This window comes from Coloeus monedula, assembly GCF_965178545.1.
Source record: "Coloeus monedula genome assembly, chromosome: 2".
Lineage (NCBI taxonomy): Eukaryota > Metazoa > Chordata > Aves > Passeriformes > Corvidae > Coloeus > Coloeus monedula.
In genome coordinates, this window is record NC_138782.1 from 18,672,369 (window position 1) to 18,691,226 (window position 18,858).

General features: G+C 40.1%; 1 protein-coding gene across 1 annotated transcript in view; it reads right to left on the reverse strand.

Moving 5' to 3' along the window:
- The window catches only part of FSHR (follicle stimulating hormone receptor), a gene marked incomplete at both ends in the record, with an annotated part of 81,738 nt that overhangs the window by 35,416 nt on the left and 27,464 nt on the right, over positions 1-18,858 (reverse strand). The window contains one exon of the mRNA XM_082303099.1: positions 16,931-17,002. Within this exon, the coding sequence (XP_082159225.1) occupies positions 16,931-17,002 (72 nt within the window). The remainder of the gene's footprint in view (positions 1-16,930; positions 17,003-18,858) is intronic.

The following is an 18,858-nucleotide window of genomic DNA, read 5'->3' on the forward strand; positions in this document are numbered from 1 at the left end:
CCCCCAGCTTCAGGTATCACTAAATTTTATCTTTGACCATGAAAGCTTGCAGGGAAGACAGAAAAATGTGTGTAAAATAAAAACACTTACTTTGTCAATGGCACTTTTTCCCCTCAGGCATGATGGGCTCCAGAGGACGTTGAGACCATGCTATCAGACAAAGATGGGTGTTCAGCTGAGGAAAGGACCTTCTCTTTCAGAGATGCTGATATTCCTAACCTGTAACTTCTTCCATGGAAATGGGCAAGCAGCATTTATTGCCCCTTATCTTTTATTACTCCTCTCTTGGCTTTAGTAGCCATCTAATGATGAATAGTTTATTAAGATGGCCTGGGCAGATGAAGAAATTACATTTGACAATCATTTGGAAGAGCAGCTGAACGAGGAAGTGGGGCAAAAAATTTCTGGGGAAAATCAATAGGCAAACTGTCTTGGACTGGGAGAACATGTGGCTTCCAGAACCAAAGTCTAGTGACAGCCTTTCCACACAGACCATCCTGTAGCAGATGCTCCCAGATACTTCAGCAGACAGTTTTGAAATGCTTTAAGGAAGCACACATTCACAAGAGGCCTCTGGAGGACAGTTCATTACTAATTCTGATACATTGCAGAAACAGGAAAATCCAGAATAAGCAAGTGCCTCAGATTGGCACAATTAAACATTTTAGCTAAGGGAGGAAATTCTAAAAAAAAAAAAAAAATCCCTCTTCCTCCTCAATTCTGGCATTAAAAATCTTCCCAGAACACTGAGTATTATTCACCAGAGCAAAAAATATAGTACATACACCCACTTCAGTGAAAATAAATCTCCATGACTTGACCCATCATGAGAAAAATATTAGCACTGCCTAATGTTAAACCCAATTATGAACACAGACATCATCCAACAGCTGCCAGCACCATGCACTACATCTTTCAAATGTCCTCCTGAAAGGATTTAGGTTTCTTTTATTTAGTGTTAGAGTCTCCCTGTGAAATATCCTCTTCCAGGACAGAGATTTCCTTGTCTACTCTTTTCTATTTGCATTCATTCTTCCCTTCCATAAAAGCCACTTACTATTGTTTTGTTTCGTGTCTAACTGAAGCCTTGACCCTGCACACTCTTATCCTTAAGCTTTGGCAGCTAAGATGGTACTGCATAAATGTTTGTATGATTACATATAACCTAACCAGGAAAAATAATATTCTTTTACGCTTCCAAAGTTAAATCCAAACCTCTGCCTTGCAACAGACTGCCAGACAAAACACGAGCACCATCAAGAAGTTACTAAATCAAAAGCTTTACAAAACAAGTGTGCAATGAGACTCTTCTATCTAGTTATGTTACAATCACGAGCAGAAAAATTACCATTAACCCCAAATCTGCAGGTTCTATAGGTTCTATACTGGAGGATGAAGAGAAGACATGCAAATATGGGAATTACACACAATCCCTAACCGTTTTGCCAAGTGGCAGCAAAGAGGAGCCTGAATCAAAATACCTTGAGTCTTATTTTACAAATAACCTAACAGCTGTCCACTATGAAACCTTGAAAAATCATATGCTTCCACTTGAGCTTCTCTGACAGAAATAACCCTCCTTTATCAGCAAACACTGCAAGGTTGCACATAGATAAGAAAGTCTTAACGGGGGAAGGGAAGATGTCATAAAACTTGGGCCAAAATTCAATATAATAATATGTTTCTGTGTTTGTGTGTGTATACACACAATACTCCAATAAAAGCAATAAAAATGATAAACCCATGGCCAGAGGATGGTTCTCAGTCACTGAAAGCAGGCAGCAGCTGCCTTTCTGCACATCTCACCCCATTTACAAGGAGGCTGCTCAGCCGTGAAGGGCCGCTGCCACCTCTGCACTGGAACCCCGGCTGGAGAAGCACCAGAAAAACAGAGGCTTTCTGCTCTTGTGGGGCTTTCTCAAGGAAATCCTCAGGCTGGACCCAGACTTTTGATGGGGAGCCCTCAGGAAGAACCATTCCACAGGAATGAGGCAGAACCCTTGAGAACCCAGAGGCAATTCTCAGCCATGTGAGAACAACCTGTTCCTCCTATGTCAGAGTACTTTGATCTACCTGGGAACCCTTCTCCTCCCCCCTGTCCTGGGTCATTTCTAGATGGGGGCATAGAAGGAAGTTTGAGCTAGAGATGGTGCAAAAAGCTTTTTTGGAATTAGCTCTTCCTTCTTCATCAAGAGAAAAGAGGAATCTTCCTCCCTAGACTCAGCACTAAAGAAGGAGGCTGAAAAGAAATGTGGTTTGAATAAAAAAAAGTCATGTTTTCCTTAGAAGTTGCTGTGTCTATTCCTTTGCTGAACTGTACTGCATATACTTGTGATAGCTTTTCTGTCTGACTTCCCGTATTGAGGTAAATAAAATTGAGCTTACAGTGTTTTCACAGCACTCAAGCCTGGCAAAACCTTTTTGCATTTCCAGTAGAACCCTTTGGGAAAATACAACTGATAAGGGGGAAAAAACAATTCCTGAAGAGATCCCAAACCACAAAAATTACAATTTGGAAAAGTCATGCTGATGGAACACACTTAAAAAATAAAGAAAGAAAATTAAATCCATCATTTCTGACTACTCTCATTTATTTAGTTGTGACTGAAGGAGATTTCAGAGTCTGCACCAGAAGGAATGGAAACCCATTGGTTTTAATAGAGGATCTGTATTTACATGAGCATTCTACATTTTAGATGAGTGCATATATTCCTGGAATTTTGAGTAAGTGTTTTCTCTAGAAAGGACATGGTTCAATACACAGGACACAGCAGTACACAAACTTAATAGCAGTCCTGTGAGAGCAAATTAGCTCAGATTTAGGGGAATTTTTTTTTGCATGTTAAATACTGACTTAAAATTAAAAGAAAAATGCTATACTGTTTCTTTTCCCATCAGATGAAAAAAAAAAAGTATTTTTTAATTGTTTTAACAGGAAAATGAAGAAACAAATATAACATGATATTATGGAACATGACCAGAATTCCCTCTGAAAGATGCTCTATCTTGAAATTACTCAAATTTGGACCAGATCCCTGGACAGGAGTGCATTTTTCTTACATGCAGAAAGTTACAGCAAAGAGAAAGCAACCAGCAGCACCAGCACATTCTCCTACACAAAGGTAATAGGGTTGCATTATAATCTTTCCATCAGTTCCAAGATGACTCTGCAGCGTGGCTCTGGCTAAGAGATTCCCCAAATGAATCCCTTGTGTCCCATGTGAATGCCTTTGGTGAGGACAGATTATGCAGCAGCTTGAGTACGTGGGGTTTTAATTTTTGTCTTTGCCATGGGGGCTGAATTAGTAGAATCATGTAATTGGTACTTCAAAATAGCAGGGTCCAGGACAGTGGCACCTATTTAGCTTCAGGACCACACAAAGCCCCAGATCAGATGTTTTGGATTTAGTTGATCCTAATGGATTCAAATATACTTCTATATTTTGATGATTTTTTTTCTGGTGTGCTTTCTTGGGGAGAAGGTTTGCTTGGTTTTTTGTTCTTGCTTTTGTCTTTCAACTGACATAGACTTCTAATCAATTTTATAACTTATTTTCAGTTAAATTAATGAACCTTTGTGAGCATGCAAGTCCCAAGAAGCCATACAGAGAATACTTATCTATGAGACCAGTTAAAAGATATTAATGCTACAAAAAGACTCTATTTCTGCTCACTTTTTTCTTTGTGTGCTGCTGAAGTCAATTTAAGGACATTCATCCACTGAAGACTGAGAGGGACAGAGGAACTCCCCTGGAGTTCAGGTTATGACCTGAACTCAGGGCATGCCTATCTCCCATCTAGACCTGTGACTCTCCTAGATGCATTTTGCCTCATCATTCAAAGTGTCCAGAAGGGTAGCACCAGGATGCTTGCTCTTATATCCTGCTCCTTAAAGATGTGCAGATGGAGACCTGTTAGGAGAGCTCAGATTTGTCAGGGACACGATTACTTATGAAGGTGCCAAAGGAGAAGAAGGAAGGCCCCCATTAAAGAGGGGAGAATGCACTTGATTTGCTTTTAGGTCACATTTAGTTAAAAATAAGGTAAAAAGACTTTATTGATGTGGCTGGAAAAGTCTTCCATTTATCCACAGATGAGGCACAGCGCAGCCAAGGCAATCAAACCTTCCCACAGTGCCCCACAAAGGAGTGTGGATACCCACTGAGAGCCTGGCTCTGCTGCAGAGCCATTTCAAAGTCTGGCCAAAAGAGGCTGCTGCTGCTGACAACCAGCTGTAGCAGCCTTAGCTTGCAATGAATCACCATCTCCTGAGGGCACAGGCTGAAATCACCCTCTCATGGTATGCCAGCCATCAGCCTACCCATGTGAAAATAAAACATTCATCACACACATGTGGACTGGATATGAACAAATGACCCAGAAATCTGGGGGGCTCCAAGTCCTATTACCCTCTGCCTGAGTCATTCTCCTGTCACTTGAAACTTGTTGCGACATATTTTGTGTGGGCTGCCGGGTAGGGGTGGAGAACAACCCAAAGCCTACTTTGTCTTTTAGTCCTAAAATTATGTATAACTCATTCAACTGGCAAATAAAAGAAAAAAACTACCATGAAAGAGGAAAACATGGTAGCAAGGGAAAAACTTCCTTGCTGAATATTAGGTCTTCATTTGAATTCCAGCATATATCTGAATGAATTATACTTTTTAATTTGTTTAACTATGTTAATAGTCACCATGCACTAGTGGTTTTAGCAGTATTTTCTCTTTATATGTATGACTCAAGAATTGCCATAGCAACTCGCTTCCTAATTAGCCTTCAGTTATGAACAATCAATACGATTAGACAAGGTCAGCACTGGAGTAAGAGCTGGAGTAAGCTCTACAGATTTTAAAAAAGGCTACTGACAGTGAATAAGAGCAAGAAGAGGAAGAGAGGGCTCCTGGACGGTCTTCCCCAAAGAATGGTCATTGTTCTGCCATTACTCACACTCCTGTGAACCGAAGGAGTTGTGGCAAATGAGAGCTTTGCCACTTGAGTGCAGAGAGCTTTCAGCCCGACAACAGATCCACAAAGTATGGGGAACAGAAGCATCCTTATAGCTGCAGATAAAAAGACACCTTACTGCCACATTGCCAGGACTGATGTTGACTGCATATCACCAAAATCAAGAACAAATACGTCCTAGATTTTTATCAATATGAGATCAATCTCCCTGTGTGGGAAAGGTTCCTGAAACCTGGAGACTGTCCAGTTCACAGGAAGGTGCTCCCTGGGAGTTAAGCCTGTGCAGTGCTTAGCTGAGATCCCATTAGGAAGCCCTCCCTCTGGAGACCTGAGTGATTGCCCACTGCTGACACAATCCCCCCCTCATTTTTACAGCCTGTTTCAGTCGTTAACATGTTATCTGTTACCCTGAAAGCACAGTGCCTGGCAGCACAGTAGGATGGAAATATAATGTGCTATTCAGAGCTACTCTGGGTCCTGGGAATACAAAACAGGATCCTTGATACTGACAGATGAAGGCTTGTGAAAAGCCACTTTACTTGTTAGCGTGTTTAAGTCTGCTACCAAGAAATACAGGCAAAGCCGAGCTTATTTTTAAATAAACAGTTTGTGTTGTCAATTATGGCTGGGCACATGGCTGTCACAGATGAACTGTAATCCATTTACTTTCCTCTGTATAAATTCATTGCCACTTGGCTCTGTCCTCTGTTCCTCCCTGGAGGTTACTGCTCTGCTGCAAATGTGCCTCCAGCCCCAGCTTATAGCACTGGGTCCCCAAACAGAGGGTCAGGATCAAGGAATGGAGGAGCCAGGACATAGCATGTGGTGACAATGTAGTGACAAAACAGTCTGGACAGTGCCATGTGAGGGCACTTCAAGTCATGAGTTTTGAGGCAATATGTCTTGACCTTCCTCTGCACAGGATGTCCCAAAGAAGGATGAAAGGATTTTAAGCTCAAAATAGGCAGCTTTTATTAGAATATCAACTAGGAAAATTAAAGCAGAAAAACCTTATAGGATATTGGAAGGGAACTGGGAGGATTTTATATCCTCCCTACCCTGACATGCAGTGCCTTTGGAGGTTTGGAGTTCATAGAATCATAGAATGGTATGGGTTGGAAAGCACTTTTCAAGGTCATCCAGTCCACCTTCCCTGAGGGACATCTGCTAGACCAGGTTGCTCAGAGTCCAGTCCAACCTGACCTTGAACGTTGCCAGGGTTGGGTCATCCACCACTTCTCTGGGCAACACATTCCAGTGGTTCAGCATGCAAACAGTAAACAGCTTCTTCCTTGTATGTAATCTAAATCGACCCTCTTTTAGTTTAAAACCACTACTCCTTGCCCTGTTGCAAAATTCGTCCTCATCTTTTGTACAGTCCATCTCTAAACACTGAATGGCCAAGTTCTTCAGTGGTCTATTCCTAATGGCAGTAAGCTCTGTCCAGGCCTCCTGTAAATCCTCTTCATCACCCCTGAGGCTACTCCCTGCTCTCCAAGGCAGTCCTGGAGTGACACATATCCACCTCTGACCTGTAAAGCTCCGGCCATTTGCAGCCCCTCAAAGCTCCTCCCCTCCAAATGGGCCCTTTATCCTGCAAAGGATAAACCCAACACCTCTTTCTCCAGGGAGCTCTGCTGCTGCCAGCTCTCCTAAAGAGCCTCATCTAACTGGAAACAGAAATAATAAATAAGCACGTTCTTTTCACTGTATCGTGCTCACCCTTTCTCACAGCACAGATGGGAAAAGCATAAATCTTAAAAATCCAGCACGAGAAGCCTTAAAAATGTGGGGAATATAGATGAAAAACAGATCACCATAAAAACCTCATTCCAAATAAAAGATAAGATTGACAAAGGGATTAGACATGTCTAATGAGCACCTTCATTTCATAATTACACTAGAAAGGATAAACATTTCCAGATAAAGATGTAAATCTTTGTGCTCTTGAGCAGAAAAGCAAGACAGAAGTAAACAATGCTTCCAAATAACAAACACTGATTTAATTCTGTCCCCACATGAAATTCTGCATTATTCCTGTTTTTAGTGAAGAAACTTCTAAGAGTGAGAAAACATGGGAAGACCATTCCTGGTGTTTGTGCTGAGAAGCCCCCTATTTATTATGTACATTTCTTCTCCTCAGAGGAGAAAGCACCCTATGAGGTGGACAAAGTATATTCTCCATGTGGATGAACCATCCCACAGTTGTTCCAGAAATGTCATCTTGGACCTCCTCCTTCAGCAAGCTCTCAGAGGTGAGGTTCTGGGAAAGTCAAAGTCCCTGTCCCCAGCTCCCAGTCTTCTGCTGACTACACTGGAAAACTTACAGACACGAAGAATTCTCCAGCTTTCTGCATTTCTCTCACAATCATTTGTAATTTCCATCTGTGGTGTTGGCTCCCCAAGCATTCAAAATATTTTCTGGCTTAGTATCTGTCTACCATTCTAAATTCTAGCAATTTAAATCTTTCCCAGACTACTCTCTCTCTATATACCCACACATATGCATGTTTTTAAGTCTATATCTATTCTGCCATGTGGTGAGTAGTTTAGTCACAAAAGGTACACCACTCTTACTTGTTTTTAAAGAATCACACACATATATGGAAGTCTTCATCAAAACCAGGTTCCTGCTCTAGGAATCAAAACAAATATTCACAGTGTTTTGAGAGCAAATTGTTCTTGGCTTGGTCACAAAACAAACAATGGGCAAAATGAATCTCTGGTTTTACACCTGGGATGAATTAGGGCCAGCAGAGCCTTTGATAGAAAAATCAAAACGCAGCTCACTAATAATGATAAAATGCTCAGTTGCCTCTCCACTGAGCAAAGCAGCCATCAAACTAATGATTAAATCCACATCAATCATCAGGCATAATAAAAATAAAGGCTGTGCAATATAATGTTGTCAGAGAATCAACATCTCCTGCTTAGAAAATAAATGTCTTGACTTCATCTCAACATTTGTTTTCCACAAATGCTGAGGGTTATATCAGCATTTGTATAGCAATGGGAAACACTCCTTCATTGCAACGTGCCAATTCCACTAGCATTATTCCTAAAATAAATGGAAAAGCTGGATAAAATTAATATGGGAAGGTGTTCCTGAAATCCTCCTGAAATTGAACTGCCATTTCCGATCTGGTGCCAGACTTCTTCTTTCTACAAACAATACTTAGTAGTGGCAACAATAAATATTGAGGAAAATCCCATTTAGAGAAAATTGGGTGCAATTTCAAGGAGGTCACAGCTTTTGCACCCACTCACTGGTACAGTTACAATACACACAACGTGATTAATAGAAAAAACCTACAAAAACCTTTTTTATAGTTAAAAATTTCTTTCTTTTTAAAATTTTTTTTTAACTTAGTTTTGTGTTTACAGTTCTGTTTTTAAGTTAGGATATTTTAATTCTGAATTTTATCAAGAAATTTGGGAGTTAATTAATAATTAACCCCCAAGAGGGAACTTTTTTGGCAAATTATTTAGGGATATTAGAATGAATATAATGATTTTATCAAGAAAAAGATAATTGTTTAATTCAGGACAGTATTCTGACACATCACATGAGAAAAAACATATTCTGCCATGTATGAGCAATGAATTATATTTGAAAATGTAAAATGTATATTGAACCAGCAATTCTGAGTTCTTAGTTTTGTTGTATATGCACATAATTTAATAAATGTACCACTCACCTGCCTTAAGAACTATTTAATGCTAATTAGTAAATATATATTTTTATATTTATGAAGTCACTTCGATGGTCATTTATTCTACCTTGAAAGCACACGAATCTCATCATAAAATACAACCTGAAACTTCCTTTATTTCAAAATAGAGTGAATCTTCTGGAGGAAAGAGATAAAAACTGAAGAAGTGACAGATTTTGGGGAAAAACTTTTGATTCCATCCTTTGCTCTTGAAAGCTTCCATCCTTCCCTCTTGAAGCAAAAAACCCACCCGAAAGCACCTGAGATGAATGTCAAAAAGCTGGCCAGAAAGCAGACATAGCAGCCTCCTCAGCATGCAGTGAACATACCCACAGGAGAAAAGAAGAAAGATTATGGGATTAATTCTGCACCACAGGATGACCATCAATTCTGAGGCTCCTCGCTAGGTTTGCCAGTCACAATAATCAGCTCCATGCCTCTAATGCCGGGACCTGCAGTGGGGCTGCCTGGCAAAACTTAATGATGCAGAGGAAGGAAATATCTCTGTGCAATACTGAGCCTCCAGCCCATCTGGGACAGCTTCTCACTCTCCTGGTGGCAGGGGAAGCCCAGCAAACTGTCTAAGAGCAGGGCAAGTCAACTGAGAAATAATCTTACAAATTGAGAAAAAAGTCTTGATAATTCACAACATTTTCAATTGCAGAAGGGTTGTGGTTTTTTTTTTTTTTTTGTTTTTTTTTTTTTTTTTTTTTTTTTTTTTTTTTGTTTTGTTTTTTTGTTTTTTTGTTTTTTTTGACCACTGGGCTGAGACCTTCTTTAAGAACTGTGCATTTCACCCTCAAATCTCATATTGGATGAATGAGGCTACTTGAGAGCCTACATTTATATATGCAAAAACATCTTAATTTAGCATGCACTTAGTTTTATTCGTTCTGTTTGCACTGGAGGAAGGCAGAAGAACACTGGATCAAAGCTTCCTCCTAAAAAAGAGTGGGAGCTCACACAAGCATTTGCCCATGTTTCATGTTTCATGAATTCAGGTAATCTGAACAGTATGTCACTGGGGAGAGGCATTAAAGCATTTAGCATACATTTAGACGAGTTGGTTCCCTTTTTCTTTCTCTCTCTCTGTCTAGACAGCTGTAAAACAGGGACCTGAAATGATGTGCAAGATGATTCTCCCATCAAATACTTCAGTCTTTAATGCTGGCTTCACACCAATGCAGTTAACAAATAAAGATTCTGCTAACAGTTCACTACCACAAAATGTATTTTCTTTTTTTTCCTTTCTAAATTTATTTTATCAAAGAAAGCGAGCATCAAGATCCTAAACCACATAGAAAGAATTATGGAATACTTATTTCTTGTGCTCTAATGTGTTTCAATTAAAGTAGGTAAATATTAACATGTTTTTCTGGGACTTTTTGAATAGAAAATTTAGAAAATGTTGATACGGACACTATTAATTGATTTTACATTTCTTAGCTTCTTCTAAGGGTTTTTATTTTATTTGTAATTTTGTTCCACCCAAGCATTAGCAAACAACTGAGATCAGATTATCTTTCCCTGAGATGTAGCAAAACTGTAATTAAATCTCTGCTCTTTGACATTGGCAGTGAGTAACTGACATGGATAATAAATTTCTCCTTCAGTTTTTGTAATTGTGCAAGGGATGACAACAGTAACTGCAAGTGGAAGATCTCTTCCACAGACAAGCTTTGGCAGGGAAAAGCAGAATACCAAGTGATGATGCAGCAAAATGTTTATAGATTATAATAAAGCCACCTAGTCTTCGTTCATTGCTTATTATGTTTAGAACGAAAGTTATAGCTTCTACTGGCGTGAAATAATCTGAACTGAGAACAACAGACTTCCTATATATTCACACCAAACACAAAAGGTTGCTATCCAGAGGATAATATTTCCAAAGGCTGCAGGAGGGTCATCTGAAGCATTGGAGAAGGAGAAGGACCTCAGCAGCTCACGGCCGTACAGAGAGACAGCGGCACAAGATGTCACAGCGGCACAAGGACAGCTCCTCCACCACCATGGGACACAGGACCCCTGAGAGGAGCTCCCGTGGCTGTTTGCCTTTCCCATCCCATTTCTGGGAACCCATCTCAAAGGGCAGAGGGGGCAAATGAAGACTGACACACCCTGGCTGCTGTCGGGCTGTGAAATGCACGTCTGGCAGAGGACAAGCTTTCTTACATGATTTTGCTGCTGAATCGGAGGCCTGAAGTGCCACCAATCCCTCCACTGAGGAAAAGCCCTGTTCCAACCCACTGGTCACCATCAGACACAGACAGTCAGATGGGGTGGGGGCATCTGGGACTTGCAAGTCCAGCTGCAGGAGACAGGAAGCCTCCTGGGATTGCTCCCTGCGTGACCACCAGTCTGCTGACTTGTCCAGGGCTGCAGAGAAAGCCCCACATCACAGTAATGGCCCCATTCAAACATTTATTCTTTGGGATAACAGCCTGGATTTTGAATCTGTTTGCCTGTGTAGGTTACTTGCCTTAATGCTTTTGAACAGTAGTCCTCTATTCCTTGAGAGAAAATGCATAGACTAATTTAAATGCATTAAGTAGCATTCTTATTTTCATGGCCTGCCCTTAAGATGCAGAATGTTACGCAGAAGTTCCTGTAATGTAAATTAGAATTCAGTATCCATCTCAAGTTGCACCTTGTGAATGTACCCTGGAGTATTTGCTACCAAAGGATGACTTTTAGCTTAGTCAGTATGTATTTTTGTACATAGAATGGTCTGTGTATCACTTTCACCTTAGGGATGTAAATAAATACTTTTATAAGTATGCACTATTTAACTTATATATCACAGCAGATCCTAAAAATCCATATTTTTCCGCTTGCAAAAAAATAAATAGCAGGTTTATCTAAACAATGCAACAAAAGGTAGAAAGCAACTCCAGCCTAGATAAAATTTCCAAATGTCTTGTATACACTGAATCATAACCATTTTATCAAAATAGCTTTAATGAACTTTTTTAAGCCCAGTCTTTTGCATATCAAATGAGGCAGCACACAATACACCGTGCAAGAGGAACTGGAGAAGCTGTGAAATGCTGAACAGCTTTCTTGCTAGCAGAAGACACAGACTGCTCGTCCTTAGGTGATCCTGTGGTTCCTGTCTCCCCTCCTCCCACGTCTTTGGGCTCTATGCTGACAAGTGTCACAGAGTCATGTGCAGGAGCTTAATGAAGCTCCTTTCAGGAGCACATGGGATGGGGTAGCCACTTGCTAGCCCAGGCAGCTTGGTGGTTACTGCTGAAGAAGGTCTGGATGTGAAGGCACCGATTTGCCAGCTTGTTAAAACTTGCTAAAGAAAGTGAAGTCTTCCCATTCTGCCAAATTTTCTAGGTAAGACTTTTACAGTCAAGCCAAGAACTCTGGTCCTTCCTCAGCCACAGAAAGAGAGACACCCCTTGATTCAAAATTTTGTCTTCTGGTGTCCACTGTTCTCAAGTAACTCCTTTGAGTTTAGATAAAACATAAAAGGTAACTCAGTATGATCTAATTGAGTCAAAACAAAGTGTGACTTGCCTTTTAGCCTACAGGGGCAAACAGGAGAGATTTTAGCATCATCCATCAGGTTGGTTGTTTTCTATGAAATAATCTGGTGCTTGTGTATATAGGTCACAGAGCAGCAGCTTTTGTCCTTAGGAACTCTCACTGGATCCACAGTCTCAACAGAGAGAAAACCTGAAAATCTTGAATGCACTAAGTAATTGAATAAATACATGATTTACAGGGCTATTTTTCTCTACAAATTCATGAGGAAGCAGTAGATATCTGCTGTTTTCCATGGACATAAAACTTTCGTTTCCAGGAGTGTCAGCTCTGGTGGATTCCCTCAACCCTAAAAGCTTTAGCTTTCCATGATCTCCAGAGCTCATTAAAGCTTCAGCTCATTAAGCTCTGTTATCTATACCATGGTTCATGCTCTTAAAATGTGTCTTTGCCAGCATCTGTTAAAGAAATGCCTCTCTCCAATTACTCCAAAATAAAAACAGGGCCAGTAATGCTGGGGTTTTTTCCTCTGTGGCATCTTCTAGTTCAAGAAGTACTTCATCCTCACAGCTGAGTTTCCTGAGGCTGCACACAGGTTGGGTTTGAGAGCAAATGATGAACCAAAGCATGTTTTAGCTTAAACCCTTCAAAAAGAACAAATAACTGATGATGAATTTTCAAGGGGATTGTGCCTCAGGGTACAGACATGAAGCCTCTTTGGCTTGCACAGGGTAACGCAATCAGACCAAACCTCCTATAAATATGATGCCCAAGTCAGGCCTTGTTAGATCAACATGCACAAATCTACTTTGCCACCTTGTAGTAACAGGAGGAAACTCAGCAACAGAAAAAGAGAGATTTAGTGTTGCTTCTGACTGTCTCTACTCCACATTAAGCACTTTCTGTGCAGGTTGAGGACGACATAGCTGCTGCAGAGCATGTCAGATTGATTTTGCCAGGTATGTGCCTGCATGGGACTGCTTTTTAATTTAGTAACTGGAGGGTTAATTAATTCCTGGAGTGTAAACAAGTTGGTTAAGCAGTAGTCCAGAAGAACTGCCATGTTCCAGTTGACTAAGATCTAGGAGTAGACAAAACATGTAGCAAGAATAACCAATCTGCTTTCCTGAACACTTATTTGCTAAACTAACATGAATCCAGAGTCTGCTGAGGTCAGAGAGCTGCTGGCAACAAGATGATAAGCCTGTTCCTCACACCTGGGGGTTTCTGAAAAAGTTTTTTGTAGGCAAATTCAAGTTGCACGTTTAGTAAGAGAAGTCTCTGATAATTAGAGCCTGTCAGTTTATTTCATAGCTTTAAACATTTTATTTAAGAAGAAAAAATCCTTCTCCCAGAACATAATTGAGGAAAGTTGTTGCACCATATGACCGTCTGCAGAACGATTGTTTCATATTTTGTCAGCAACTGAAGGAATTTAGATGGGTGAGAAGATAACGAAAAACTAGAAAATGGTTCAAGTGGGCTCTCATTCTTCCAAAAAATTAAAAAATGGCAAAAGTATTCCAATGACAATATTGCCAAATTAAAAAAAAAATCAGATGAAACCCAGAAGATTTTGTCTTGGTAATTAAAACTGGAGCTTCACCAGGGAGGTGAGATCAATAGCTCCATGCCAACACTTCCAAGTCACACTATTTTTTCCATTATGAATCATGGTCGTTGGTGTCCATTTGAGAAAGTCCTTGGATGGTCCAAATAGAAAACAAATGAGACCTTGCCTGGGTACTCTGACTGAAAAGTTTTTGACATTTTCTGGCAAAATGTATCTATTTAAAGGCCTCAGCAGTTTGAGTGTTTGGGAAGAGACTAAAATGCATAGAGAAAGCAGGAAAATATCAAGGAATTATTTTTCTTTGAAAACCTGAAATTTTTGGTCACTGTATTCAAAAGCCTTCATTTGCTTTGAAGGGAAGTAGAGTTAGGATTGTTATGGAGGACTCATCTCTGATTTAACTTAGAATCATAGAATTATTAAGGTTGGAAAAGACAGGTATTTCACAGAATATTCTGAGTTGGAAGGGTCCCTCAAGGGTCACTGACACCACCAAATTCATCAAGTCCAACCTTTGACCAAGCACCACCATGTCAACTAAACCATAGCACTAAGTGTCATATCCAGTCCTTTCTTGAACACTTTCTGGGATGGCCACTCCATCACTTCCATGGGCTGCTCGTTCCAATGCCTGAAAACCCTTTCAGTGAAGAAATTCTCCCTGGCTCAACCTTGGCCTCCCCTGGTACAGCTCAGGCCATTTCCTCTTGTCCTATTTGCCTGGGAGAAGAGGCCGACCCCTACCTGGCTACAACCTTCATTCAGGAGATGTTCTGAGGATAACCACTCTTTCTGCTAAAGGCCGAAAGAAAGCATTAAGTACCTCAGTGTTTTCCTCATCCTTGGTGACAATGTTTCCCCCTGGGTACACTAAAGGAATGAGATTTTCCTTGGCCCTTCTTTTGTAGTTAATATATTTATGAAAACACTTTTTATTGCCTTTCACAGTGGGGGCCAGCTTGAGTTCTAACGGAGCTTTTCTCTTTCTAATTTTCTCTCTACATGACCTAACGACATCCTTGTATTCTTCCTGAGTTGCCTGACCTTTCCAAAGGTCATAAACTATTTTTTCACTGGGTTCCCGTGAAAGCTCTGTGTTCAGCCAGGTTGGTCTTCTTCCCCGACAGCTCATCTTTCAGCACATAAGGACACTACTTCTGTGCCTTTAAGATCTCCTGCTTGAAGTATGTTCAGCCTTTCTGAACCTCTTTGTTATTAAGGAGCCTTTCCCAAAGGACTCTCTGAACCAGTGTCCTAAACAGGCCAAATTCTGCTATGCCCAAGATGGCCTCTGACCATCTCGTTTCTAACTTGTCATCAACTGCGTCATCCCCTTTGGATGATTCCATCATTTCTCTCCAAACTCTGGGCTTTAACACCTACCCTGTTCTCAGAAACACACTTAGGAATGATGTGCTAGTGATAAAAATCACGAGTACAGCCATGCTGGACTGTACAGTTTTTCTTCAGTAACACATTTGGGAAATATTGTCACTCTTCATTTTTAGTCTACTCAGTTCTAGGGGAGCACACACATACACTACATCGAGTATCTCATTTGTATACATCAGGCCATCCACATTTTACCATATGGAGGTATCACATTATTAATAGCTGTTTTCCTTAAATAGGCTACAGTTTGCTTAATCTTTCTTCCTGTGCATGATCTTGCAAGAGTAAAAAGGCTTTCATACCAAGACTGTGTTTTTATATGCAAATCTATTATTTGATTACCCACTTTTTTTGTCCCTACATTATCATGAATATTTCTGATGAATGTTTTATGGGTTAGGTTTAGGATTTGTGAGCTATTTCAATTTTTATCTGTTTGCTATATCATCTGCAAATACCACAGTTTTGTTGATGTTGATTGGTCTCATTTACATATTGATCACACTTTTATTTTCAAGGATGTTTTGCTATAAACTGACTGTCCCCATTTCTCCTCCATGTACTACTTGTAGATGGATGTCTTTTCAAATTGAGCCCATCTCCATATATAAGTTTTTTGGTTAACAATAAATCACCACTTAGAGACATCCTATGCAATGTCTTCATACACATCTAACATATGGTTTCTGAGTAATTAAAGATAACAGAAGCAGTTCACAATGCACTTTGCAACCCACTTCACAGTCCAAAGTGCTCAATGATTTTCCCTAAGGACTAGGCTAAAATGAACCCTGCAGAACTCGCCACCTTGTTGCTAAATCCCTTATTCATGCAAGAGTACAAGGGAGAAGGGTAGAAATAATGCAGAGAAATGTCCTTTGGAGTTTTGCCATTACACACACAGTACTGAAAAAGGTACTGCATTTTAAACACATTTCCCCACTCCCACTCAGACTCCTCTTGGGTGAACAGCCTGTTTGTGATCATCTCCTGTCAGGGTGCAAGTGCTGTTCTGTTTCTAAGCAAAATGCTGTGATTTGCCCATATATGAAATATTTCAGAAAAATCATACACGAGGCAGAATAGTTCAGGTTGGACAGTGAGTGTTATAATTTCTGGTGCTAGCACCAGCTAAGCCATAGATTTTCTGTTGTTAAAGAGGAGACGTGTTACTACGGGTTTTCCCTTCTAGTGGTGGAGCTGCAATACCTCCACAATAACATACTAATGAATGTAAGATACATCTGTTCATCAAAGGTGCTCATAATAGTATCTCCAGGCTGATCACTAAAATTCACAGAAACGAGCTGCTTACACTCTTTGTGTACTAAGACTTTTGGATCTATCACCTGTAAGAAACTTCTCTCACACATCCTGCCAGCTGCCTCTGAACATGCACAAAACAATCCTATTTATTCATTAGTCAAAAGAGAATTGGCTGACCTATTAACAACAGGAGTTCTTTCCACAGCTTCATTCTAAAACTCTCAAAATAACCACATTCCTATGATCTTCTGCTATGGCAGTGTATTTATTAACTGCAATGACACTCCATGCTCAACCAGCCCTTTGACTGAAGACTGCCCGATTGCTGATATGAAAATGTATTTATGACAATATTGTTCTGGAACATGGTGTCAATAAAAAAACATTCAATTTTTTCTTTAAACAGAAAGAAAACTATATGAACCTCAGCAATAGGGGCTTGCTCACAGGCTGTAAGAGGAGCTGCAATCAGAAAGTGCTGCTTGGAGTAAAATAGTTGTTTCCTAGTAAATATTGACACAATACGTACATTTTCTCTAGGTCAACAAGTCCTGCGAAAGCTCCTTTGGGAATGACTCTCATCTTGGTGAGGAAAAACCTCCTGAAAATAGAGAAAATGGGGTGATTAGTTACTATTCACAGCACAGGACTACACAGTAACTTTGCCAGCACAGGAGAGGCCTTTCTCATAGGCACAAGGATGGTCTGTGGGCTGAAGGCTTTGGCATCTAAATGCAGCTGTAACATCCAAAATTACAGCACAGCACTGGGGCTCCTCAGGGGAAAAAGCATCCATTAGTGGTTGCCATTTCCTTATTTTCTTCAGGAAGAAATCCAGAATTGCAACTTCTCTGTTTGCTGGGAGGGAACAGCATCTTTCTCATCTCTACAGCTCTTTTGAGTGATGCTCAAGAACAGGATGAAGTAGCCCTGTGGAGCCAGACGGGGATGAGGTGCTTAGTCAAGGCTGTAAAGTGGTCCATCCATGCTCATGCAGGATACACAGATAGTTTAAGGAGTCAGCTACTGTCTCCCATCATTGCAACTTTAATAACCTTTTGGCTTCTCACAGTCTCTCTTCTAATTAGTTCATAATGTGCCACACAATTGGGACTTTGGAATACTCGATCACACGTGCACGAGGACAACATTTTTATCATTTTTAAAGGTCACAGAAAATGCTTTATGAAGAAAGCCCATTTGAAATACCACATAAGCCTTTTTGTTAACTTGGAGTCATCTCCTTTAATCACAATAAACAAAGAGGAGTAGAAAACTTCTGATGGCATTCAGCAAATGATACATAGGGTTTCTACTACTCCTTGGAGAAATAAGGTGTTATCTGCATAATTGTTTTCTTTCACACATTTAATCATTGATAAGAAGTGAGCACAAACAAGTGCATATATTAACATGACATGCTCATCACAAGACATCAGATAATATTGGTTGGATTGAGAGACAGTTGTTAAAAATGTTTTGTTCTTTTTCAAAGAAAAAAACCCCACCCAAGTTACATACATGAATGCATTACACACAAAGATCACATCCTGTGATTCAGTTTCTTAGTCTATATTTCCATGGAAATGGGAATGAATTTTTTTCTGAACTACCATGTAAGTCTTTTTTTCAATGAACATATCTGCCAGACCACTCCAAATTTTCATCATCTCAGAACTGGTTTTGCATGGCTGGGATCACCTTTCAGCTCAAAAGCTGTCTCATTGTAAGGTCTGCAGGAGAACAGAAATGGGAACAGAGCCTGCTGTGCAGTCCTGCAAATTTTAACACAACGCCTCAAAACTAGAGACTGACTTTCTTAGCATTCACATAAAGTGCTCATTCAATCCTCATCTATGTTTTATTTCAGATGATTAGCTGAGAATTTTCATGCAAGATTGTAATGCTTTAATCAAAGTTTTAGGGGGAAAACCTATTATTCTGTCAGAGTACCAATGTGACATGTTCCCATTTTTTAATTGTAGGTCTTTAGTAGAATCTACCCCCTCATGAGTTAATATTTACTTAAGCAGGACGAAGTCAATGCACACCTCACCTAGTTCTAGAGATGTTACTGTGATTATGCCAGGACTGAACTTGGTCCCACACTTTTTTAAACATTGAAATTTATGGTATTCTCAGTCCTGAAAGACGATGAAGTCAATTTGGTATTTCATTATTCTTATACTATCATTAATGTAAATCAGAAAGAGCTTCAACACTCTGTCACACAAGAATTACAGTATTGAGATCATTATGCAAATGTTAGAAGGATAAAAGAGCTTCCAGAAAAGGCCTAACCTGGATTAGGCAATTTGTAAAACCCGACTGAAAACAGGGCTGGTGTAATGCATGCAAAGCTGCGGCTGTGCTTTCAGAGTGGATGGGTACAATGGATCCTTGCAGAACACCCAGCAGGCTTAGTGCCACAAAGCTGAACCATCAGGAAACCCTTTA